The sequence below is a fragment of the Pleurodeles waltl genome, chromosome 5 (genome assembly GCF_031143425.1).
Source record: "Pleurodeles waltl isolate 20211129_DDA chromosome 5, aPleWal1.hap1.20221129, whole genome shotgun sequence".
In the NCBI taxonomy this organism is placed as follows: Eukaryota; Metazoa; Chordata; class Amphibia; order Caudata; family Salamandridae; genus Pleurodeles; species Pleurodeles waltl.
Window position 1 is genome coordinate 831,684,765 of NC_090444.1, and position 27,938 is coordinate 831,712,702.

The window sequence follows — 27,938 nt, forward strand, 5'->3', positions numbered from 1 at the left end:
ATTCCTATAAGTGAGGCAATACAGACTACTCCTGGTCCCCAATACTATAAGAAAGGCTTGAGGTGTAGGTATTAGTCGTTTTGATGTGTATTGAAGTAATAAACAACTGTTAATGTGCTCATCCTTAAATTACACAAACAGTGGCACCATGTGCTGGTGTGGACAGCTAAGTGCCAGTGCCGAGCACCGGAAACCACTGGCTTAAATTAAGCACTGGTTGTGCTGCAACTGCCCCTCCTTTCAGTCTGATATTGTCAGCGTGGTGCCCTTACCTCTTTCCCCTCTGCCCACTGATGTCCATGTGGATGGCTCTGTCCCTTCCCTTTTGCTTTTCATGGTCTGTTGTGCTTCACTGCCCTCCCGCTTTCTCTAAGTCGTGTATTGTGTTGCTGCAACCCCTGGTGCCTGCCCTCTAAGGTCAGTTTGGTGCCCCTGCCCTCCTCCCTCCTGCCCCCTGTTGTCTGAATCCATGTCCCTACCCCATTCCTCTTGCCCTCTTTGGTCCAGTGTACCATGCATGCCCACATTTGTAACTTGGTAAGAAGGAGATTTTGAAAAAAAATATCTGGGGAATTGATTTGCATTATTGACTTAAATTGAAAAATAGGGAATAGGAGGCAGTAGATGGCTGAAAATAAAGCCCCTTTTGGCTTAAAAACATTGTGACTGTTGGCATGTATGGTTGTACTACAACTGCTCTCCCTTCTGCCCTCAGACGTCTGTTGTATTGGCACAGCCTCTCTTGCTTTTCCTGCATGGTTGGTTTGTTGCCCCTGCTCCCCCTTTCCTGTGCCCTCCATGTACGTTGTGCTGCCACTGCCCCAGCCACCTGCCAAGCATGGTCATCTTCCTGCCTCTGCACTTCTTCCCTGCCCTCAGTTGTCCAAATCCGTGCCCCTGATCTCTGCCTCTTCACAGTGTTTGAACAACTAGATTGCTACCATTCTATATCTATTACAAAAGTGTGGCTCGCCTGAAGTTATCTTGATGTAATCAAAACTGTAAAACATAAACCATTTCCTTTAGAAATTATAAAAATGAAGGGGTCTTTTTCCTATATAAATTATGGTTAGTTCACAAAAAAACTAAAATGAGGGCACATTTTCTGAGTTCTCAGGTAGTGACAAAACACTTTCAAATTATTTGCTTTCTTTATGTTGTTTTATTCTGTTAATCACTTGATTACTTGTTGCACTTAAGGGAGAGGATGTGGCGTTATGGGCAGAACTGCCGACTTTGCAATTGGGGAACCAGGTTTGAGTTTTGGTGTTTGCTCAACATTCTGGATTTGGGGCAAATCACTTAATCTCCCAATGCCCAAAACCAAAATGTGTTCTTGTGTAATGTAACTGCTGCTAATGCAAAGAACTGCAATACCATCAGGTCAAGTCCACGCTTTATAAAACTGCAAGAAAAACAAGCATTTCCAATTTGCTCGAGTTAGAGCTATTAGCGTTGTAAACTCCTAAACTGACTTTTCTTGCCACACAAATTAAAAGAAAAAAAACGCAGCACGATCACACTATGTAAAATGCAGCGCAATCGCACTGCGTGGAAAATAAACAGATAAAGTAGTCCGGAAATCATGCTTAACACCTCGAGCCTTGTATGTTTTTAGTAGTTTTAGTGTAGGTGGGCTAAACACCAGAAAAGGCTTGACGTATTCATGCCTTTCACAAATGAAAGCAAGCAGATTTGAAAAGGCAAGCCCACAAACCAATGAAAGTGACTGACGTGACATGGGCGTGGTTGGAAGCCCAAAGAGCGATTACAGCATGGGATGGAGCGCTTTGCGCTCGCCCATAAAAAAATAAGCATTTTGCACACTTCTGTCATGGGCTGTACCAGGACTACATTTGGGGTGTGTGACATTTGGGGTACAATGGGGCTTTTTTCATCTGGTGGCCATCTTTGCCGACTTTTTATATGAAAATCCTCAATTTCCTCACTGACTGCGGTGTCCACTGTAATAATACACTGTTTTGCACTTCAGTTCCATCAAGAGGCTGCTGAGATGTGCCTCACTTTTGGCATAAATTGAGAATGTTAGCACTGTAGTTGAACACTGTGGTAAAGCTGCAATTGATCACCATTGAGTTAATTGGCAGTCTGCTGCTGGTGCTGAAAGTGCATATTTCAGTCTAGATGTTGAATATTTTAATGGAATAGAAGCGTAAGGTATTTGAGAACTCATTTAAAATGTGTCCTAATTTTGCCTTTTACAGCACTAACCATAATTTCTATGACAAAATAACCCCCCTCATTTTGTTCCTTTATAAATTAAATGTTTTAAGTTTTACCAATTTTATTAAATCAAGATGGCTTTAGGATTGCCACACTTTTGTCATGTTAGACTGTTAGTGCTCTAGTTGTTCTTTAGAACACACTGGGAGGCTGCAGTAGAGCACAGGGGAATCAACTGGTAAGGCTGCTCCTGTTGGAAGTACATATTTTACTCAAAATGTCAGACTTTATTTCCACATGGCTTAGTAAGATATTGTGAATCTGTAGAACATATGCTCTCAATTTTAGCTTCTGGAGCACCTTCTATAATCTCTATGAGAAAATCATGAGCGATAATAGTTTTCTCATAATTATAACTCAGACGGTCAGCTCTTTTCACAGAGTAAAATCATCATAGAACATGCTACAATTAGTATGGTGCTACCAACAAATGATTTATATTGTAACTAAAATGTGTTATCACCTTTTAAACATACTCCTTTTTGTGACCCTCAAAAGTTGCCATTCACTACAGTGCATTGCAGTGCGATTCGTGTCCCAGTGTCCTGTAAAGACCACCACAGCATGTTGTCCATATTGCAGTCAGCTAATAAAGGTGTTGGGGAAGGGTGCACATGCTGATTGGGGTCTGGGTGTTCTCACCCTATCCCTTTACATATTTTTTTAAATTGGCCAATCAGAACATATCTGGACACCAACTGTTTAGAAATGTATATATTTTTAACCTTCATTTCTCAAAAACTACTAGATAAATTTACATTAAATCACGAAAAGTAGGCTTTCTGGACTAATATCTAGCTTTCTGCCAAATTTCATGTACAGGACCCAGGGACCATGTCATTGAGGGCCTCATTATGACCCTGGCGGCCGGCTGTAAGCTGGCGGTAACACCGCCAACAGGCTGGCGGTGTTCCGCCACATATTATGACCGTGGCGCAGTAGGCATGGGCATACCACCGGCCCCTCCACTATACCTCTAGGCTTCCGCTTGGCGGTCATAATCCCTAGGGCAGCGGTGCAACCACCACTGCCCTGGGGATTATGAGTCCCCGACCGCCAGCCTGGCCACGGCGGTAAATACTGCCATGGAAAGGCTGGCGGTATGGGGGGCTTGGGGTGGCCCTGGAGGTCCCTGCACTGCCCATGCACTTGGCATGGGCAGTGCAGGGGCCCCCAGGCATAGCCCCATCGTGCATTTCACTGACCGAATTTCAGGCAGTGAAATGTGCGACGGGTGCTACTGCACCCACTGTACATCAGCATTGCCGCCGGCTCTATTACAAGCCGGCAGCAATGTTGATGTGACTTTTCTGCTGGGCCAGCGGACGGTCACACTGTTACTGTCCCCTGGCCCAGCGGAAAAGTCGAAATAGGGAGCTAGAAATACCACCAGTACTAGCGGTATTCTGGCGCCCGCAGCCTCAAAGATCGCCGAGGTTGTAATGAGGGCCTGAGTCCTGTAATGGCTGCCAGAACATATTGTTCAGGTATCACCAACCAATCAGGATCCACTAGTCTTCTTTGAATTGGCCAATCAGGGCGAAGCTGGACACCAACTGTTTAGATATCTGTACATTTTGAACCTTAATTTCTCAAAAACTACTAGATAGATTTACATCAAATCACAAAAAGCAGGCTTTCCGGACTAATATCAAGCTTTTGCCAAATTTGATGTAATTATGTTCAGCAGCTTTTGCAGTAGTACTTCTTCAAAAAGTCTCTGGAAAATGCATGGGGATTTTGCATCTTGGGACCTCCCCTTTTCTTGGCCCCTACTTGACAGGTCACCTCGAAATGTTGCATGAACAAACTAGGCAAAAAATAGCACCTTTTTGGCAGGTTTCATGAAGATTTGCCGTTATATATAACTGCCCGCTGCCAGCTTCATCTAGGTTGATTTTATATATATATATAAATATATATGTAGCGTTATAGTCAGGAATTGTAGTATTACACTTTACATGAAACAAAAAGTCAGTGGCGGCCCGTTCTTTAGGACGGAGGGGCCACGCCCCCCACCTTTTGCCCCTCATGAAGAGTGTCTGTCAGGCTGAACAAAGGCCAGCCTGACAGACACTCTTCATTTTCAGCTCAGACAGCCAGGAGTGAGCCATGCACGATTTGCGCAGACTCCTAGCTGCCTGAGATGAACTTTGCTGGGCTGAGGAGGTCACAACTCCTATGGGTGTGACCTCCTCGGCTCAGCAAAGGTGCCTCGAGGCCCTTCCCTGGGTGACGAGGAAAGCGTCACCCATTGACACTCGCCCTGGGGGCTTACGGTTTAAGCCCTGAAGTGCTCAGGGCGAGTGTCAATCAGTGACACTTCGTCACAGAGTGGGGTGGGGTTAGCAGTCTCACTGACCCCATCCCGCGCTGTGACGAGGCTGGGACTGCTGCCTTCCCTCATTGGCTGACTTTAGGTCAGCCAATGAGGGAAGGCAGCAGCCCCAACCCTCCTGGGACCTGGAGGCTGAAGGTAAGTGTGTGTGTATATGTGTGATGTTTTAAAGTGAATGTTTGGTGTGCACGTGCATGTTTGAGTGTTATGAGTGTTGTTAATAGATGTGCGTGCATGCGTGTGTGTGTGAAAGAATGAGTGTGTGTGATCTTTTAAAATGAATGTTTGGTGCATGTGTGCATGTTTGAATGTTATGAGTGTTAATGGATGTGCGTGCGTGCATGTGTGAAAGAATTAGTGTGTGTGATGTTTTAAAATGAATGTTTGGTGCGAGCGTGCATGTTTGAATAGTATGAGTGTTGTTAATGGATGTGCGTGCGTGCGTGTCTGTGTGTGAAAGAATGAGTGTGTGTGTGTGTGTGCTTCCCGCTGCCACCCTCCCTCCTAAAGCTGCTGGCTGCCACTGCAAAAAGTTAGAGAAATTCGCTGAAAAACACAAAGGTTAAGGTGAAATGTTAGGTGAAAATGTCAGTTACAGCATACCAATTTAAAGTTAAAAAAACACTGACATTCGCCAGTTGTAATTAACTGAGGTAACTTTACCTTAAGCCCTGAAGTACCTATAGCTTGTGTCCCCACCATGCACAGTGTTGTCATAAATGAAGTAATTTCAGATGTCATTAGTTATGTTGTCAATGCTGTCATTGAACATGACATGAATGATGTAATGTACAAGGGTGTAAGTAGTGTACGGCGGTGGCATAAGTTATACTTCGAAGCTTGAAGTATAGTTACTTCAGTGAACTATAACTGGTGAATTTTATTGTTTTTTTAGGTTAAAATATTATGGTGTAGTTGATATTTTCACCGAACCATAACGTCACTTTAACCTTTGTGCTTTTCAGTAAATTTCTTAAGCTTTTTTTCCCTTAACCTTATTATAACTGTAACTTCAACCTCTGTTTTTTTAGTAAATTTCTATTTTTTTTTTAATGAAAATGCCTCATTATATTAAAGGCAGGCCTACTGGCTTTGTCAAGGAGTGACTACATCAGTATACAAGACATTTATGTTTTTGCTTAATTTTTTGTGAGTGTCCCGGTCCCACCCTAGGACCGACAGCTTGTGATTTTTGTTGATAGCTGCAGAGGGAGTCCTAGGGCCCCCACTGCCCCTGTAGCTTCCTGCACGCATCCTCTGTTGTATGTGGCAGTGCGGGATCCAACCACACTTTAGCTTTCTTTTTTTCCTTCGGGTTGGATGATGCTGTCCTCCCAGGTCACCCTTCCCTTTATAGCATGTTGGAGGCTGTTCAGGGGAAGGGGCATGGCTCCATCTGCCCTTCTTCCTCCCCTGCCAGTGCCCATCCCAATGGTGGTGGGAGCCAGCTTGAATAAATTGCTCTCACCCAGCAGGAGCAGCTTTTGTTTCTGATCACACAGGGTGGGAGCAATCCTGTGCTTCCTGTCCATTAGAGTGCGGACAAGGAGTTGAAGTGGTCCCTGTCTGCACTCTCAATGACGGGGAATAACAGTGTCCTGAAGGATGGGGTTGCTGGGACACTGTTGTGCTGCAGGCCCAGGGGATGGGGTCCTTGGTGCCTTAAGATGGCTCGGGAGCAGTGTGCTTTGCCCCGTCCACAAATATGGCTGCTGAGGGACCCAGGGTTGGGGTAAAATGGCTCAAAGGGTGCTGCAAGCTCTCCCCCCCTTTTTATTTTTTAGCACATTGATACCCAAGGCTCTGGCCCACCTCAGTGGACTTCAAAATGAAAAGAGCAGAACCCCGCCCTTTTTTTATTTGAAAGGTACCCCATATCGGCGATTCTACTGTGAATCTGCAGTGTCACTTTAAAACAAATGTGTTTTTGGCCTGGGCAGCGAGTCCTTCTAGGACCCCCTCACCAGGCCAAGGGGGTCCGGATATCCCTACCCTGCCCCTATATGTTTTTTCATTCTTTTTTAGAACAGGGGACTGAGGCCAGAGTCCTAATATGGCTACCACAATATATTTGTTGATGTTGAGGCAACCAATCATATCTTATCTTTTGATCTGTTGGGTCTGCAGGTCCTCTGGATCTCTTATATACATTAACTGTGAACCTCAATTTCTCAAAAATTGCTGAATGAATGTACACTAAATCACAAAAAGTAGGCTTACTGGGTGAAGAAATACCTTTCTGACAAATTTTGTGTTATTTTGTTAATCTGTTTTTGTGGTATCGATGATCAATTTTCTCTGTCCCTGCTTGAAAGATCATCCCAAAACTTTCAATGAAGGAGTTGAGGTGAATGAGACTTTTAAAAAAAAGTTTGTGGGAATTTGCCAAACAATGCCAAAGGTATTAGCAGACAGAAAATCACTTTCCTATTGAAATGTGGTCGTAACTATAACTACCCAGTGACGAGTGTCGCTGAATAATATGTATATTTATGTAACCCAGTGTAACAGAGCGGCAATAGCCACGCTGTACTTATAGTTAGGGTGACCAGAGATGGGAATTCCTCCAATTTTTGTCCTTTAATAACTTTGCACCCATTTGATAATTCTCCAAGAAACTTTGCAGGCCTGTTACATTGGCAGAGAATGGAAAGTTTTGTGGCTTTTAGTCAAGGTGTGCAAAGAAAATAGGGGGTCCCAAAACATATTTGGACCTCAGTGCATTTTACATAGACCATGCAATAATATACCACTAGGGGACAAATTTGGAATTCTGTTGCACTACCCTTGTGTTATGCATAGTGTCGCAATGGCAACGCAATACTTATGTATGATTTAGCAAACAACGCAAAACTGCCATGCGTTGCCTGCTTTGCTTGATACATCTACATAAACGCAATGCACAGTATGTCACTGCCTTGTGGAAATCTGCACATCATAATTTACAGTTCTCCAAAATTTTTAATAAATCCATACCCCACTACACTGAACACCACATCACTCTGTGCTATTTCATTGTACATCTCTGCAGTGTACACCACTCTAGTGTACACAACTCTACTGTATGCCACTCCGCTATATGCTATTCCACACTACGCCACTCCACTCAGTCCTAGGTCACTATATGCCACTCCACTCTACAACACTTCACTCTACCCTATTTCACCATATGGCAGTCCAGTGCACGCTACCCCACTGTTCTCCACTCCTGTCTATGCCACGCCACTCTATGCCATTAAATTCTATGCTATTCACTTGGATAACACTCCACTCTGCACCACTCTACTATATGCTATCCCACTCTGCCCCACTCCACTGTATGCCACTGCAGTATTCGCTACTGGACTGTACGCAACCACGCTGTACGTACTACTCTGAACGCCAATCCAGTCTATGACCCTCCCCTGTATGCAGCTCTACTATATGCTACTCGACTATACTCTATTCCATTGTATGCCATGCCACTTTACACTATTCTACTGTATGGCACTACAATGTACACCACTAACGTCTACACCAAACCACTGTCTGAAATTCCATTCTACACTATTGCATTGGACACCACTCCACAGTATGCAACTGCACTATATGGTAGTACCAGTTATCACACTGCACTGTACGCCACTCCAGTCTATGCCACTCCACTATGCAACACTCCACTGTACGCTAATCCACTGTACGGCACTCCACTGTACCCCACGACACTGTACTCCACTACACTGTATGCTATTGCAGTGTAGGGCACTCCACTCTACGACACTCCAGTGTACGCTGTTCCGCTTTATGCCAATCTACTCTTCTACACTCCACTGTATGCTATTAGACTGTATGATATTCCACTGTACACTGTTCCACCTAATGCTATTTCACTGTACGGTACCCCACTTCACAGCACTTCTGTGTATGCCACTGCACTGGTGAGTGTGTTGAGAACACTGTGTACGGAGTTGTGCATCTTATTAGTAATTTTAAGGTGGTGGGTTAAGTGAAAAATATAAGTTATAAGTAACACTGTTTATATAGATGTGGGGCATAGTAATTTGAAGTTGGTGTGTGTAAATTCTTATTTTAGCTATAACTATAACTCTGTAATTTCTAATGTTTGTGTAATTTAAGTATGGTTTGAATGGAAAGAATAAAGTACAAAAACAAAAACGTATCCCTAATCTTTTTTTTTGTATGGAGATACTATATATATATATATATATATATATTATTCACGGTAACCAGTAAGTAGTTATAGTGGGTACCTAATTTCCATAGGAAAAGCGTTTTTTGACTTGGCTATATCTTTGGCACAGTTTGACGAATCTTCATGAAATTTTCCAAACAAAGGCGGTCATTATGACCCCGACCGTGGTCTTCAGACCGCAAGGGCCGTGGTGGTGGTCGGACTGGCACTCATGGCGGTTGCGCAACGGTCGGATGGTCAGCACCGCCAGATCACGACATGTCGTCGGTCTGGCAGTGCTGATCCGCCAGGGCTGCCCTGTGGATTACGAGTCCCCTCTCAGTCACTTTGTACAGGGCAGTCGCACCCGTGATAAACTGGATAAAAAACATCAAGATAGCAAATAATTAAAAAGTGCTTTGTCACTACCTGAGAACTCACAAAATATGTCCTCATTTTAGTGTAAAAGTGCATTAACCATCATTTCTTTGGGAATAAGACCCTCTTATTTTCATAATATCTAAAGGAAATGCTTTAGGTATTACAGCTTTGATTACATTGAGATGATGTCAGGCTGACACACTTTTGTAATGAATATAGAATGTTAGCAATCTAGTTGTTCATTAGAATACACTGGGGAGCAGATGTCAGGGGCACAGACTTGGATAATTGAGGGCAGGGAGGAGCGTGCACAGGCAACAACTGACCACTCAGGGGAGTTGAGAGAGGCAGTGGCAGCACAACAGACCATGTAGGGCAGGGAAAGGGGTGCAGGGGCAACAATCCAACCATGCAGTACAAGATAGAGAGGCTGTGGCAATATAACAGATCATTGAGGGCAGAAGGAGGAGGCAGTGGCAGTACAACCATAGATGTTATCAGACCACCTTCAGGCAGGAGTCGTCCAATGTTTGTAAGCCCAAATGTCTTTATTTTATGTGTCTCCTGCCTAAATTCTCCTCTTTTTCAATGTAAGTGAGTGGGGAAAATCAATTCCCTAGGTTGTTTTTTCGAAATCTCCCTCTTACTATATTCAAAATGTTGGCAAGTATGGTACATTGGATCACTGAGTGCAGGAGGAATTGGGGTAGGGACATGGACTCGGATAACAGAGGGCAGGAGGGGGATGAATGGGGCAACAAACTGACCCTACAGGGCAGACGTCAGGGGTGGCAGCAGCACAATACACCACACAGGGCAAGCAGGATGGCAGTGCAGCACAATGGACCATGGAAAGCAATAGGGAGAGGACAGGACCATTCACATGGACAACAGAGTGCAGAGGGGAAAGAAGCAAGGTCAGCAAGCTGCCATACCGGACAGACAGGAGGGGGAGGGACAGTTGGAGCATAAATGGACCATGAATGGCAGGAAGGAGGGGGCACAGACACAACAATGGGCCAGACTAGGCAGTGGGGAGGGGATAGGGGCCTGCACAAGGAAAATGGAGGGCAGAGTGCACGGGAGCAAAGCTGAAGCAGCAAGCTGACCATGGAGGGCAGGCGGGATGGGCACTGGAAGCACAACACACCATAGACGGCAACAGTGAGACTATAATGACATACACACAGACAGCGAAGGGAAGGTGGAAGAAGGCTAGGGGCAGCAAGCTGACCACACAGGGCAGGTGGGAGGTGCTGTGGCAGCACAGACTGTCATCCATGGCTGGCGTGAGGGTTAGTGGCATCACAACAGCCATGGTGGGCAAGAGGTAGTGGGCAGGAGCATGCACAAAGGACAGGAGGGATGATTAGTGGCTGGACACAGACAAGAAAGGGTAGGGGAAAAGGCAGGGGAAAGGGCTTCACAACAGACCACACAGGGTAGACAAGAGGAACAGTTGCCGCACAACAGAGCATGGAGGGCAGAAGGGAGTGGCAGCAAAACGGACCATGAACAGCAGGAGGAATGGGATAGGGGCATGGAACCGGGAGAGGTAGGGTGGAGGTGGCATGGACAGGTTGCAGTCATCTGACCATGCTAGGCAAGAGAGAGCGGCAGTGGCAGCTCAACAGAACACTCAGAGTAGATAGGAGGGGCAGTAGCAGGTCAATTGAACAAGGTGGGCAAAAAGGAGCAGGGACAAGCACAAAGAAATAGGAGGGCAGGATGAAGGAGGGTACAAGCAGCAAGCTAATAACAAAAGCAAGCAGGAGGAAACGATGGGGCATAGAATTGGGTAAAGGCGGGCAGGAGGAGTCGGTAGGTCATCAAGCTCAATGGCAGTGCACCGGACCATGCAGGGCAGAAGGGAGGGGGCTGGTGCATGGAATTGGATAACAGACGGTAGGGAGGAGGTGGATGGGGCAGCACGTTAACTGTTCAGGGCACGCGGAAAGGGCAGTGGTAAAACCACAGCCACACAGTCTATAATAAGGGAGCAGGGGCATGGACCTGGACAGTTGGTGGCAAGGGAGGAGTGCAGAAGCAGCAAGCTTGGATGGGTGCAGCATAATGTTAGGTCAGGCCCTGCATCTTCCCCATCATGCATTGTAATGGACATTTTACTTAACATAAAAAAAAAAAAAAATTACTGAAAAAAGCATAGGGTATAGGGACATTATAGTTAGGAAAGAGAAATAAAAAAACATAGAAATTCACTGACAAACCGATGGTTACTGGGACGTTATAGCTAGGTTCAGATTTTACACAAACAAAAGCAAATTCAGCTGTTATAATTTATTCATGTAACTATAACTCGTGCCCTTGCCAGGCACTGCTAATTACTCCAGATATTACATAACTCATGACATCTTTTATGACATAATTGATATCACTGTAACATTTGCAGTAAAAATATTGATGTGAAAACTGTGCATGGCGAGGGCGTGAGTGATAGTTACCTTAGGCAGCAAGTTATAGTTGCTTGACATAACTGTAACAGCTGATTTTCAATAGTTTGAAGAAAAAAAAAAAATATATATATATATATATATATATATCTTGCAGATTTTCATCTACTTCAGAACTATCTTTTGCAAAAGATGGATGTCTAACAAGGTCTGGAGTTTGGTGTATAACAGTGGTGATAGTATGCAAGTGGGGTTGGAGGCTCAGGCCACGGTTCACACAGGTTAAGACCAGTCTACCAACAAAAATAAAAAAAGTATCCCCATGCACCATTGCCTGTGTTAATGTCAGTCCATATTTCTAGTAATGTAACTAGCTGAATGCTTGTACGAACACATGGGTATTTCAAGGTTTTTTGTCTCATGGGGATAACAAGCTGAAAAGCTGTTCAGTGGCTATCCGTCATTGTGTGCCAGTAAAGTGACTCAGCGTAAACATCAACTACACTGAGGTCCTTTGTTCAAATGTTATGGACAGATCTACAGCAAATTTTGTTTCAGACATGTACAATAGCTCTGCAGTTAAACAATTTGCAATAAATAGTATTCTGCAATCCCTGTATAAATGCTAATCTGTAATTTATTTTTAAAACATGGGATACTGCAATCCCTATATAAACACCTGTTTTAGAATCAGCAACTTGTTATGCACCCAGTCGCAGAATATAAAGAAAAGACATCAGAACTCAACTATGATAACTTATTACAGTTGAGCTCTGATGTCACAATGCCTACTGCCAGAAGCTGCAGGCAAGGTGGACAGGCAGGTCACGTCACAGAGTAGCTGTTTAAAGCAAGGAAAATGGTGCTTTTCTTTCTTCTTTCTTCTGCTCTAGTTTCCAGTTAAAAACCGAACAAACAATTTTTTTTTGCACTCCTTAATTATAGAAAAGTTCGAATTTTTCAGTGTTTCAACATATTCCCATCTACTGCAACTTTTTAAAAACTTTGCAACAAATATTTAACAGGTTTTTGATGCTTTTAATTTTGTACTAGATGTTCTGTTTTTATTCTTCATGTTTGTAAACATGCTCTCTCTTTCATATGAAAGAGCAAAACACAAAGGTTTTAAGTGGTTTGTGGGAAAGGTAATGGTGTGACCATGTATTATATGGGATAAAGAACCCCCTGCCATACATGGTAAGGATATTGCAAGTCACTTTGTAGTTCCATAACCGTATAAAGGAACTTGTCCTTTGGCCTTGTTCCTCTATATGGTTATGGAACACCTTGTTGACTTGTAATACCCTTATAGTGACTAGAATCATCTGAACGTTCTAGACTGATTCTGTTTCCTTCTGTCTAGTATTTGCTAGCATAGGCGTATTGAAACACAAGTGTCCCTTTTGCTCCCTGTTCTTTGTAATACGTCTGAAGGCTCTGTCTTAATCTTTTTTGCAAGGTATATAGTCACACCAGGAAAGCTTGTTACCTGTCACAGCTTTTGTGTTGGCACAACTGTCTGTCGGTGTGTGCTCAGTATGGCCAGCTGTATCTTCAGGTGAAGCCAATCAGCAGTGTACAAAAACTAGAAGCATTCCTCATTACCATTGAAAGCTGAACTTAACATCTCCTTCTCCAGAAATCCTCACACATGAAACACATTAGGGAAAACAATAAGCTTTTATTGAGAGGAACTCCATGGTTATGGGGATCCATTGCTGTTTATTGTTGAGGCAAAAGTTCAAGGTTTATCCAAGATAGTTTTCTCCATTTATTCATTGCTTATTCTGTAAAGCAGAAAACAGTTAACTTGTCCTGCTCTATAACACCTAAAACATTGTCTTCTCTCAATCATACTGCACTGTTATGCATGTGGTAGTATTCTCAAGGTTAGACTGGAGCAGTGCCTACCATCCAACTTGCCCAATGGCTAGTCACCAGCAGTCACAAGTCTTTTGCCGTTGACTACTATAAGATAGGCTCTGTTGTCGAAAGAACATATGCTTTTTGTAATGTCTTGCAAGTTTTGGAACAGAACACCTTTGACTCCAAATGGACTCCATAGCAATATGATGTAATCAGTAGAATAGAAAGTAATGAAAGTTTGGTTTAGAATGTGGGAATTCACAGATACACACAGAGGAGTGAAGATGTGTGATTTAAAACTCTGTGTGTGGCATAGTTTTTGGCTGGTACCGAGGCTGGGGAGGACTCTAAAACTGGTGACGAGATAGGGAATTAGTAACCCAAAGAAGGAGAGTTTGCCCTGGTCCAAGCACACTGCTTGTACTTCCAAGTGCTGAGTCAACCTTTGTGACATATGTGGTGTCAAAGCACAACTCCAGCCAGTGTGAAGGATTTGAAGATAAAGAAAGCTTCACATCATTGGTCAAGAAACTACAAGCAAGACCATACTAAAAGGTACTGCACTGCCACGAAAAATAAAGTTATACATTTTACAGATGTATAAAACCAGGTTTACAGAATGCAGTCAAAGACAAATATAATTTGCCAAAGAAAGTTGCGAACAAAAGTGCTACAAGGCAGAGACCAACCAAGTGTCCAAAAAATGTAAACTGATGTAAATAAATACATTACTGAGCCCGCTAAAGAGAGTCATCGGCCACAGCTTTCCACAAAGTGGCTCAAGGAGAAATGCTCAGGGTTGTGCTTACAGAGCTGTTCATAATTGAAGCAGTTGTCCACCAAGCTGCTGAGTGGGGCTGAAAAGAACTTCATAGGTCTTCAAAAAGTTAAAGGCAACAGTTGGATTCATGAAATTTAACAATGGCAGCTAAGGGATAAGACACAGTTACAATTAATGTCAAAGACGATCCTGAGGCCCTCACGTCAAAAGACTTTGGAGAAAGTTTGCATAAACATAGTCATCAAACAGTGTCAGAGAGCACACAAATCTCAACTTCAGTAAGATCCACACTAGTTTACAATACAGTTGTCTTCCTGAAACCACCATCATCTTTCGATACTGCTAAAATGCAAAATATTGGTGATAGATGGACAGCTTGGATAGAGACATTTGAGGATTTCATTGATGCACTTGTAGAGACTGAAAGATTATTAAGTATCTTAAAAATCTTGCTGGTGATGGTATAAAAGAAGTCATAAAGAAAATGCCAAGAACTGACAAAGAAGTCAAGTATTGTCAGATTAAAAATGCCTTGAATATCAATTTCAATCCAGCAACAAACATTGATTATAAATGATAAATGTTCAGTCAAGAAAAGTCAAAGAGTTGGTTAACCTCAGAGAAACTTGCACATGTTGGACTGGTCGCATGTGAAGAAAAATATCAGTCAAAGAAAAGTTGACATGCCAGAGCAGCAAAGTCATACAAACACTGTCCAAAGATTGCATTGAAAATAAAAAGTTGTTCACACCTTTAATTATTGACAGTGGTGCATCAAGAAACAGCATGCCTGAGAAGAAATACAATTATCTGTCTCCATTAGCCCGACTTACGCCATCAAAGGCCAAAGTGTATACATGGGCTGCATCGAAGCCCATAAAAAGTAAAGATTAATTTGAAGCATAAGTGAGACAAGGGAAAGCAAGGGTACAACTGCTGATCCATGTGCTTCAGGGTTCAGCGTCAAGTGCCTGTTTACTCAGCTTCAGTGCGACTGCTGGTATGCAACTGTTTTCTGTAAATTAAAGCATGAATGCACATCACAAAATAGTAAGTCAGTTTCCTTTGTTGTTTCATGGTTTAGGAAAGCTTAAAACTATGAAAGTAAAACTGCATAATAATAAAGGTATCCGCCCCTGTTGCTCAGAGACATAGACAAATTGCTTTTCATTTATAAGAAACTGTTGAAAAAGAACTTGAATAGCTACTTAAACGCATTATTGAGTGTTCCACTGGTCCAACACCATGCGTTTCTCTCATAGTGCTAGTGCCCAAAACGGACAGTGAAGGAGCTATACGCATCTGTGTTGACATGCGTCAGGCAAACAAGGCAATTAAAGAACTACATCAAGGTCCACACATTGCTGACATGATAATGCAATTGAATGGTGCAAAGATATTTTCTCGCCTTGATTTAAATAAAGGTTATCATCAGTTAGAAACAGAAGAAAGTTACAGTACAACATTTTCTACACATGTTGGTTTGTTTTGATACAAAAGACTTAGCTTTGGTGTATCATTTGCTGCAGAACTTTTTGAAGACGTCATTCAACGTATCATACAGCCTTTTGTGAATGTGTTCAGTCATAGCAAATACATTAGTTTTCAGAGCTACACAGAAAGAGCATGCTAGAGCTTTCATACAAGTATGGTGTTTTCTCAGTGATGCAGGATTGACTTTGAATGCTGAAAGGACTGCTCCTTTGGTGGGATTACATTCCCCAGGTTACTGCTGAGTGCCAGGAGGGGCTGCCTGAGATAGCACGCTTACAACGTTTCCATTCCCCTTTGCGTGGGACATTTTTCACAGCTGCTGCTGCTCACACCTTTGTGAAGTACTGTTCCTGTGGAGGGACTACATCCCCCATGTTACTGCTAGGTGCCAAGAGGGGCTGCCTGAGATCGCGCGCTTATAGCACTTCCAGCGCCCTGTGGCACTGGACATTTTACATGGCTGCTGCTGCCCTTACTTTGTAAAGGGCTGCTGATGGGGTGAGACTACATCACCCAGGTTACTGCTGGGCACCAGGAGGGGCCGCCTGAGACTGCACGTTTATAGCGCTTCTGGCCCCTGTCGCGCAGGACATTTTTCACGGCTGCTGCTGCCTATCAGCCATGTCATCAGCACTGAAATTGCTCTTACAGAAAGGTTCAGGTTGAGTTCAGGTACAAATGCAACTATGTCTCTTGCAGGAGAGTCCCGCACCCTCTCCTTGATTCTGTCTCCTCCTAGTTCTCTAGTTCTTCCTGAGTTCATTGGGCATGGCTAATTTACATTTCACACACAATGGAGGCACTTCTTCGACCACCTCATGGTTTACTAAAAAGGCAGCTGGCGCTAAGAAGGACAACCGTGGTGTGCAAACGTTTATGTGTGATGCAAAACCACAAACTAATCCAAGCAAAAGCTCCCAGTTCACGGAGGGCTATTGCCAAAAAGTACAAGAATTCTTGCACAGACTGATGGCCCCATTATGTCAGCGTCTCGAGGCTTTAGAAGCCCAACTTGCCCTTATGAAAACACAAAGGCCTCCCCCCGGTTGCACCGAGGTAGCTGTACTTACTGATTTTGATGGTCTAACAAAACCCAGTTTGAACCTGGGTAGTTCACTTGGCATGCAGGGGCATGATGGTGGATAATACTGGACCAAATTTGCTGGTGGGTAGGGCATGTACCTCCTCCATCTCCGGAGACCTCTATCAGAGCCATTAATGTGGGGAAATGTGTTGGATTGTCTACCAAGTCAGCAAGTCAAACTGGGCATCGAAGCAGATGCTCCAAGAGCTAGTGTTCATTTGTGCATTGGGCTCCCACCTGCAGCCTGTCTTTATGTGTGTACTTGTTGGAGTTCACCCCCTTGCATGACAACCTGAAGGAACTCTCCTGCAAAGTTCTTGATTGATCAGTTTGCTTCAGGGGCTTTCCCTTCCTCCTGTTTAGTGACTTTTTGATGGTTAGGAAGGTAGGGTGGATTGGTCAAAACCCCATCCAACTCAGAGGTGATTGTACATCATAACTTTTAGATCCCCTCAACTGGTTCAACGGCTGCTATTTGGTGACCTGCGTAATGCCCATGGAAAGAGCTCTATCTTTGTTGTGCAAGTGGATTTCTTTTACAAGTCCTGTATGCATCTGCCATTCCATCTGGCCCGCAGGTTCCACCACCCACAGAGGGAGACTGACCTACTTTGCAGCGTTCTAAAATGGGCATTCCCCTTAGTAATGAATGGAGATTGAAGCCCTCATCTCAAAACCATTGTAAAGGTTCCAGGTTCCTATTGCAAACTAATATGAAGTTTTATCAGATATAGATTGACCACTCCTAGGGCCTCTACCCGCCCAGTCAAAGAGGGCCTCCATTCCATTGTGTGCCTCCAATTGTTCAGGTGGAGGGATCTCTACTAGGGATTTGATGTCTTTCAGCTTTTTGAGTTGGAATGTGGCAGGCCTTAAGGAGAGGACATTCGATCCAGACAGTGGCTACAATATAATTGCAATTCAAGAGACTGGCTGTTTTTCCCTGTTAGATGATGGGTACGCCTGTTATTTTAGCCCTGCAGTTCCTTCTGTGAGAGAGAGAGCCGGGGTGGAATTTTTATTTGGCTTAGGTTAGAACTCAACTTAAATGTGACTGTGATTGAATTGGGTAGTGGCGCTTTCCACATTTTATATATTAAGGACAAGTCTAGCGTTTTAACGTTTTATTTGATTAACTCTTAAATTAATGATTTTATTAATCCTACTTGTGTCCAGTACAAAGACTTGTTCTGTTTTATAGCAAGCTTTGCCACACCCAAGGGCACATTTGGAGCACCACCTTATTATATCCTTTGTGAGGATTTTAATGCAAAGCTTATTTTATGTCCTAATGAGTTACAACTAAAGAGTTCTGGAAACTGGGAGGCTCTTAGCGGGAAGAGAGGGATCAAGTTGGGTTTCTATTTAGCAAAGCATGATTTAGTAGATTTGATTTCCTGTGTCAGAGGGGAAGAAAGTACCATTCTGTCTTTTAGGGGTGTTAGGAGGGCCTGAACTATAGATTTTTTTTTTTTAACCGAGATTTCCCTGTCCATCACCACCCCAGGGGTGGTGCTCAGAGCTCCTCCAGAGGGTCCCTGGGTTTTGCCATCTTGGAATCCAAGTTGGCAGGGAACTCTAGGAATATCTGAGTGGCCAGTGCCAGCAGGTGATGTCAGACCCCTCCCCTGATAGGTGCTTCACCTGTTTTGGTGACGAATCCCCCTTTCAGGGCTATTTAGGGTCTCTCCTTTGGGTGGTTGTTTAGATTCGGATTGCAAGACTCAAGCAGGAGTCCTTCGCATCCTCCACTTCAACTTCCCACCGAAGAAACTGCATCTGGACCCTCTAGGAACTCTACAACCTGCAACAAAGAAGCAAGATGCCTCCTGCAACATTGTATCTTCAGCTCCTGCTAGTAACGGCTACTGTTTCCCTGCCGTGCATCCTCTGAGGACAGCCCGTCTTCAGCCTGCACCAGAAGAGCAAAGGAATCTCCTTTGGGGTGAAGGAGTCACTCCCCTGCTTCTGCAGGCACCTACTGCAACAACGACCGGCTGCGTGGATCCCCTCTCCTGCCGAACTGCATGGATCCTGCATCACAGGTGGTGGACTGAAGTGGTCCCGACGGTCCTGACGTCCTACTTTCCAACTTTGGTGGAGGTAAGAGCTTGCCTCCCCACGCAATACAGTACCCCCCTGCACTGCGTGTTTTGCAGTTGCCAAAGCTTGTTGGCATCCTTCCACAAAGTTCTTTGTGCATCTTGCAGCTCTGGTCCCCAGCCCTCTATCCTGCGACGCACAGCTTCCTGAGTGGTTCTCCAGCAGCGTGGCAGCCTTTGTCATTGCGCTGTGTGGGCCTCTTTTGCACCTTCTCTGTCCCATGCTGTGGGACTCCTGTGTGCGCTGCCTGGTCCTATGTGGGCTTTCTGAGTTGCTGATAGCCCCCTTCGACTCCCCTTCCTAGGTTGAGCCCACCTGGTCCTTCCTGGTATTGGGCAGCGCCAGTTTCCACTACCCGTGAGCGTAAAACGTAAAAGTGTGGCAAGGCTTGTTGGCAGACTCCAGTGACGCAAACCAGACTGCAGTCATCCATCCGGCGTGGGACATCATTTGCACCAACCAGGAACCTGACTCTGTCTTCTTGGGTGCAATACTGACTGTTCTTCTTCACTGGTGGTTCTTCTTTTTCTCCTTCATCCGAGTTAGCAGAGGCTCCTGTTCTCCCTTGACTCTTCTGTTCTTCTTGGACTTGGTTCCCTTCTTTCACAGGGTTTTAGGTCCAAGAATCCACTGTTGGTGTCTTGCAGTCTCCTCTGGTTCTTGCATAATCTTTTTCATGTCTGTGTGTGATCTGGGAAAGTTACTGAGTTTTACTCCTGCTTCCCTGGGCAATGGGGTGGGTTCCAATACTTACCTTTGGGGTTTTCTAGTACTCCTGGCAACCCTCTACACACTACACTTGCCTAGGTGGGAAACTGATATTCACATTCCACTTTCTTCGTACATGGTTTGTGTTCCCCGTGCTCATTTCTAACTATTGAGATTTTCATTAATTGCACTGTTTTCTAACAGTTTTTACACCTGTTTTTGCATACTACTGTATATAATTTGTGTATTACTTACCCCCTAAGGGAGTATAGTCTCTGTGGTATTTTGGATATTTGTGTCACCAAAATAATGTACCTTTATTTTTGTAACACTGAGTATTTTCTTTTGTGTGTGAGTACTCTGTGACTACAGTGGTATTGCCTGAGCTTTGCATGTCTACTAGATAAGCCTTCGCTGCTAAGCTACAGCTACCTCTAGAGAGCCTGGCTTTTAGACACTGCCTACATTTCACTAATAAGGGATAACTGGACCTGGTATAAGGTGTAAGTACCTTAGGTACCCACTACAAACCGGGCCAGCCTCCTACAATATGTAAGTAAGTCTTTCACTGATCTGGGTCTACCTAACATTTTTCTGTCATCACTCACTTTTAAAAAATCAGACAAATCAATTGTTGGAAATAGTTATAAGGAGTTTACTTTGTCAGTGTTTAAACCAAGAGTGTACCAAAGTAACAGTGAAGAATTATTTATTTATTTTGGCATCCCTAGGCCCAGCTTTGTATATTACTCTGGCCCTAACCAAGAGTGTAAAATCACTGCCTTTTTCTTTTAAAGCAGGTACGGTTTGTAGACTTCTATGTTTTTATGAGGTTCAACACCAATAAATTCACAAATAAATTCTAGATTACCTGACTGTCCTTGTGATAGAATCTCTTCTCAGTCCACGATGCGCTTTCTGTTCTTTTGTAAATTTTATAAAATTTGTTTTATCCAATTTTTAAAACAGTTTTTAAGGAACTGTGGTTTATGGAGCTATAAAGAAGCTATATTGCATTTACAGCTTTTGGGGAGCCCGGAATGTGTGTTAAGGGTATATTCTTTTGTTAAGCTGCCGTAAGGTACAGAAATCAATGGAAGGATAATTGAATGGCAAAAAAGGTGTATCACTCGTGGAGTGAAACCACACACAAAATATTTTCCTAGTGTCAGTTGGTCATTTCACAATGATGTTTTATTTCTGAAAGTGACCTTTTGCATTGGTATTTGATCGATCTTGCATGTGTATGTTTGTATATTTTGACACAGTATGTATCATTTTAATGTTTTCTTTCATGTTTTTTCGCAAAGCGAATAAAGATTCTTGAACTGAGTGCAGACAAGTGTGAGTTAAACAAGGCAAAACTAAAAATCTTTAAACATATCTTTTCTGATGGGGGTATGACACCTCATCCTGCAAGAGTGCAAGCTCTGTCAAATGCTGGTCCCCCACAATATGTTTCAATGCTATGCTCCTTTCTTGGCATGACCAGCTGCTGGTCAAGATACATACAAGACTTTGCCACTGTCAGTGCTCCATTACGAGAGTTAACAAAGAAAAATGTTTCTTTTTAGTGGTCACAAGACTGTGAGAAAAATTTCAAGAGGATCCAGCACGCCATTGAAAATGCTCCTGAAATGGTATACTTTAATCCAAAGCTTTATAGAGGATTTTGTTGAAGCCAGCCCGGTTGGGTTAGGTGCTATCCTTGCACAGCATAGTGGATGCCCTAATGCTCAGTGGCATATTGTGGCTTATGCTAGTAGAACTTTGTCCCAAACAGAATGTGCTTACTTACAACCTGAGAAAGAAAGTTTGACCGCGGTATGGGCTTGTGCACATTTCCATGTATTCCTGTATGGAAAGACTTTCGTGCTGGCAACTGATCATCAAGCTCTTCTGACTATCTTTGGCAATCCAAAGCCAAGATGCCTCCTCGCATTGAACGATGGGGACTCCGACTGCAAGAATATGATTATACGATTGTGCACTGTCCAGGAAAATCTCAGAATCCTGCTGACTACTTTTTGAGTGCCTACACAAAGTCACGGTACTCCAGCCAAGACGGCTGAATCCTACATTAATTTAATTGTCAAGTTAAGTACACTAGCTGCTATTTCGTTAGTCCTGATTAGCACTGCCACAAGCCATGATAGTGTCATGCTGAAGTTGAAGGACATAATTACACATCAGTCGTAGAAACTACACTTTTGACCTCTCACCCATGATAGTGAATAGCAAAAATACAAAAATGTCAAGGATGAATTGCCAATAACTCAAAAAAGAGTCATATTACGAGGGTCCAGAATCCTGATTTTGGAGAGTCTGCGACAATAAGCAATTGAAGTGGCTCACAAAGGACATTGTAATAGCATTGCCACAAAAAGAGCTCTCTGAGACCAAGTTTGGTTTCCATACTGTGATGAAAGAGTTGAAAAGGAACTCAAAGCCTGTCTTATGTGCAACTGCCTTTTTACCCATGTTACTCAACATACTGTGAACATGTCAGACCTCCTTAAGCATGCATGGGGGAGAATAGAGGCCAATTTCTTTGGTCCACTACACAATGGACATCACCTGATGCTGATTGTTGATGAATACTCACAGTTCCCTTTAATTAAGAGTTCTCATCTACAACTCGTGAATGAGTCATTGAAAAACTTGGCATTTTTGCGAGTTGGGGCATTCCAGCCATTGTGAAATCTAAGAATGGCTCACCCTTTAACAGTAATTTCTGGAGCATCTAAACATAAAGCATCAAAACAGTACACCTTTGTTGCTGCAGGCCAGTGGACTTCTTGAGCGTTTTATGAGTATGCTAAAGAAAGCAGTACAGTGTGCAAAACCTTGAGAAGCTGTTTGATAAAGTACTCAGTTGTACTCTATGAGCCTGTTGTTCAACACCCCACTCAACTGCAGGTGAAAGTCCTGCTACTTTGATGTTTGGGAGAGCAATGGCAACCAAGTTACCTCAATGGACCACCAAAAGAAACCAGAGTGAGAAAATGATTCATACAAGGAACATGGTTAGCAAGCAGAAAATTAAGGCCTACACTGGCAAGACGCAACATGCAAAAGACAACACATTAAAAAAAGGTGATTGGGTGATCACCAGACAGATGGGCAAAAGAAAATCTGATGTTCCACATGAAGCTGAACACTTCCAAGTGGTGTCTACCAAAGAACACATGGTGACTGCCCAGCACCCTGGGAAGTCTGTTACCAGAGACTCTTCTCATTTCAGGCCTGTGATTCATCGGTCTTCAAATTGAAATTGTGAAAGAAAGACTAACCCTGAAAACTCAGTGACTGTTGTTATTTTTTCACCATCCTCCGCAATCTCTGACACTGAAGTTAACAGCTCGCCGATTCCAGTAACCAGATCGAGTTAAATAATCAAAGCTCCAAGAAGGTTGATTGAAGAAATGTAGTTGTACATATTTCTTCAGATCTATATGTGTGCGTCTACTGATTTTGTAAAACTGTAATTTCTAATTTTACAGAGGGGGAAATGTAGTGTTGTTCAAGTTTTAAAATGGAACCCTTTTGGCTCAGAATGGACTCTGTAGCAGTGTGATGTAGTCACTAGAATAGAATGTAATGTTTGGTTTAGAATGTGGGAGTTCACAGATACAGAGAGAGGAATAAAGATGTGTGATACACAGCTGTGTGTGTGGCGTAGTCATTGGCAGGTACGGAGGCTTGGAGGGTGCTATACTGTCATCAGTATTGATAAACATGCTTTAAAGCCCTATGCTACGTAGTCTCCATATATATACTGCACTGTATAAAAAGCAGGAATTATTTAATGTAAAAATAACATGCTTTTTATGTGTTTTGACACTTGATTTCCTAAACCATTTTGTTACACTTTAGATGTAAATCATCATCAATATAGTCTGCGTAAAGGGGTGCATCCCTTGGAAACCTTTGTAGCTTTAAGTTCAATTAAGATATCATGTACTTTGTGCAGAGTCTTTACAAGAATTTCTGTTGCATTAAGCAATTCATGAGTACAGCGCAGATATCAGTTTTTAGTGTGTTCTACTAAACAATGGTTGAGCACTTGCAATTTCAAGCTTCATTGAAAATGTATTTTGAGACCATGCTTGCTTTTTGTTCTCCTTCCTGCGTGTTGTTTCCATTTCTAGGGAATTCAAGCCAAGCTCTTGCTCTTCAGCAATGTGCTTCATAATTGTACAATGTAATATGCCTAAGGTGTGTTATTTCAAAAAATGAATGGAAGCAGAAGAAAGGAGCACAGGGGGTGTACTCTCTTCAACATTAACAAGCAAAGCCCAAATATAGCTTTTTATGTTGAATAGTGTGCACTAATGACATTTTCTGAAAGCAGCACAATTTGTTATTGGATTTGGTGATGTTGCTATAATGGTAGCATAATTCTTTTTGAGGTTTTCAGTGTTTTCAGTACCTGGGAAAGATTGGCTGATAATCAATATGTATTTAATGACCATAAAGGGTTGTGACGAGGACATTGAATTTGCATTTCTTTGGCACACACAGACAGTAAAAAGATTTGACAGTGGGGACAGTGGGTCAGCTATACTTGGTTGCTGCAAGAATGGGTTGGCTCTTGCTACTTTAAATTCAAGCTTAAGTTGAAGTCCCAATGAAAACAATGTAGTTACTGCGCTGTACACAGCCACTAATAGCGACTTTGTGTGATAGGTCATGAAGACTTATTCTTTACACTGTTGTGGGATGACACATCCCAGTTTGGTTTCTGGCAAATAATCCTAGTGTTTTTTTTCGTTTGACTTAAAAAGGAGATTTGGAGGTTGAAGGCTAATTTTGTTTTGAGAAAATCTACACATTCACACGCCAGTTCAGTTTGTGCCCAGACATCATTTAGGGGAGTTAATGTAGTTTTGTGGAGCTTTGCAACACAGTTGCCAGGCTTGAGAGAGCCTGCACAGGCTCCCAGTCTGCCTGGGAGCACCCTGGCTGGGCGCTCCATGACAATCTTGACGCTGCTTTGAGCAGTGTCAGGATTGGCCGCAGGGCAGGCTGGGAGCCTGTGCCTCCAGCATCCGGATGAAGGCGAGGAGAGGAGCTACTCGGTGTGGGAACAGAGGTACGTTTTAAAAAATATATATTTCTCCCGTGCGCCCCATACTGCCAAACCTGCACGCCGACCACCCACCAGGAATTCCCCGCAAGCCGCGACTGCACAAATGTTCCCAGGTTTGGTGTGAAGTTCTCTCTCCTTTCCATGTGACTCCAATAGTTTAACAATTTGTACATCACTTGTTGCGATCCGCGTTCCTTCCTATGGCACAAGACTGTTTTCTCCTTTCTCTTGAGAATGAATCTGTTAAACAATGTTCTGCTCTCCTTTTAGTCATTAGGTTCTAATGTTGAAACATCCAAGGACACTCCAGTGTAAAACTTACACATAAAATAGGACTCTTTACTAATCATGTGGAACAACCTAGTGGAAAAATTCATGTTAGAAAGAAAGAAATGACTCAACAATTTTACGTTGCTGCAAATGTGAAGACTTCAGGCCTAGTTTTGGTAATACAAAAATATAATGCATTAACATTGTTGTTAAAAAACACACATAATATGCACAATTAGGAGTTCAACAGTAATAATATAACATTAAAATATGTAAAAGTATTTAATTAATAATTGCAAACCTTTTAAGACATCACACATTAAATATGATGGAGATGTGCATTTATATTTTCTGCACTGATGTAACTTTATACTAATTAATCATAAACCATTATAAATCATAAATTTCTACCAATAATAGTTCATTCTATTGATTACAATACGTCAGCATTGTTTAAATCATGTTAGCACATTGTCAGTTCTGGTAGGCACAACGTCTCTCATGATATATGAATGTGAACACTTTTAAAATACGTTTCAATTCAGCTTTTTCTCTATGTTAGGCTTTTAAATGCAAATATAAGTGTCACCTAATGCTGACATCTGGTGCACTAAAAGCATTAGTGACATTTCCGCTCCAAATGAAGGTGTATCTGGTTGGGGGTATTATTGGTATCTGATTGAAGGAGAGGGGCAAGTCTATATAGAAACTCAAGGATTTGCTAGAGGGTGAGGAGGTGCGAGGCAGCCTTCCAGAGTTATGGCAAGATGACAGAGGCAAATCTCTTGGACCATTTCACAGGAGGAGAAAATCCTTTAGTCAGAGTTTAATTTAAGTCATGCTGTCAAAAAACTGAGACTTTAATTTTTCTATTGTATCAGAGAGTTGGAATATGAGTTTGCACTAGCATGGTGGACTGAAAAGATGTTCTTATGCATAGCGGTATTGTAAAGATGATGCTAAAGATGAACTAAACCCCTTCTAAATAAGTAGTCATTGCCCAGAATATTGTCTCTACATCTGTTGTGTTGTGTGGTGTTAGTCAGCCGTATGGATTCTTGGCATCTGACTCAAAGCAACTTGGTTTTTTTTGGTTACCAGCTTTGTTGCTTCTGGGGGGGGAATGGTCTTGGACCATTTACAGCAGGATAAGCAGTAAAAGTGTATTACTCGGTCTTTGTGGTCACACCAGAAGTCAGATTATATATTTTGCAGGAACATTTTCTCCAGTTCATGGACTGACTGCTGGGTGCAAAATATCATTTTTGCACTGATCACAAGGTGCATGTCAATTTAAGTGAATCAGATGTTGGTGCAACGTTATGGTTCTGTGTGCACCACCAAATATTTTGCTTTCATAGTCAGGTTTTGGTATGATTGCAGGCACTGGTTTTCTAGCCACTTATGAGAACATCTGTGGCATCCAATTTACTTTCCCAGCGTTGTTATACCATTTGAATTGCTCTGCTCGCCTGCCTTTTACTCACAACACGGGCAGACTGTGCAAAATGATTTTCTGTCTACAAGCACACAAAATTCTGTTTGTACAACTGTGTGACAGAGCAGCTGCCTGTTTTTTTGACAGCGCTTTGCATACTTTTCTTATCTTCCTATTTATCAATAAATGTGGGGACAATGCCTAATGTCGACCATAAACCTTTCTTTGTTTCCTTCTCTGAATACGCGCCAACACTTTCAGAAAGAATGTTGACAGCTGTCTTTTGTTGGTCACTGAGAAAACATAAGCTCAGGTGGTCTGCACATTCGTTTTCATGGTTCAGTAGTATTTTTGGTATTGCACCAATACTGTTCGTAATATTTCCAGAAAAGAGCTTCAGTTTGTCTTACGGGTCTGTGTATCTATCCTGAGGTAGCCCATTACTGGAGGTAGGAACCTACACTCCTAACTCATTGTGCTGACTTTTGAACTTTTGCATATTACCTGAAAAGATTTGAGGTATTGGACAAATGGTAGATAAGCATTACGAGCCAGAGTTATGTATTTATTTTATTAGTTTGCAGTCTTTTATCGTTGGGATAAGTCCCGAAAGGGCATCTGAGCACTTTACATAAGAACATTTACTACTGCATATAAACAGTTTACAAAAGAAAATATATGTATGTGTCACTGCATAACATTATGTTATACAGTAACATTCACTTAAACAAATGTATCAAAGAAGAACATATTTCTAGAGATCTTTACATTTTTTTACTGTGGCTATTTGTGATGACTGTAAAGCTAAAAAAAAGATGGAAGGGTGGCCATTTTTACTTCCAACATGGGTGTAAGTCAAACCAAGTTTGAATCCAGATAGTTTGGCAGTCTGTTTGTTGTCAGAGAGTTCAGAACACATCATGGCAGTCTCCATTGGCGGCTGGTGTCATTTGAAAGTGGTGGGGTGTAAAAGTCTGGGTACAACTTTTATGAAGCAAGCTCAATGGACAAACGTTGGGTCCAGAGTGGGTCCTCCTCCCAAGAAAAATTAGAAAAAAGATTGACAAATGGTGCATTTGAAAGGAAATACATTTTGTGAGAAACCATGGTTTATAAAGCAGTGAGAATGTATAGTCTTGAAATATTAAACACATTACACCATGCCCCATATCTTACTATATTAATTTGTTCACACTTTATTTTAATGTGCGACTTGTACACTGCAACAACTTAACATCTTTTAAAGTGTGTGCTTACCCAGTATCTCCCACTGCATGCAGCATCACCTTTGTAAGAAAATGCTCTAACCAGGCATCAGGAAGAACCCACAGCTGCTGGTTGCAATCAGTCACTCAGACGTATAGGCAGACAGGTCTGTAAGTGGGATGAAAAAAGTTGGGGCTCTCTGAATTTCAGTGATTCCCATAGTGTGCCACCTAGCCTGTATTTTGGTTTCTCTCTGAAATGTTATTGCATCCAGAAATATAACACAACAGCTGACATACACCTAACACCTGTCAGTACTGTTGGCTTTGTCATTGGTTGTTAGATGTTTAA

General features: G+C 42.7%; 1 protein-coding gene across 5 annotated transcripts in view; it reads left to right on the forward strand.

Moving 5' to 3' along the window:
- The window catches only part of AKAP7 (A-kinase anchoring protein 7), a 1,205,386-nt gene that overhangs the window by 937,173 nt on the left and 240,275 nt on the right, over positions 1-27,938 (forward strand). The window contains exon 8 of one of the 5 annotated variants that reach the window (XM_069234879.1): positions 21,156-21,359. The exons of the other annotated variants lie outside the window; for them this stretch is intronic. Within the exon in view, the coding sequence (XP_069090980.1) occupies positions 21,156-21,172 (17 nt within the window). The 3' untranslated portion in view covers positions 21,173-21,359. Of the gene's footprint in view, positions 1-21,155; positions 21,360-27,938 lie in introns of those variants that run through there. 5 annotated transcript variants of the gene reach the window in all.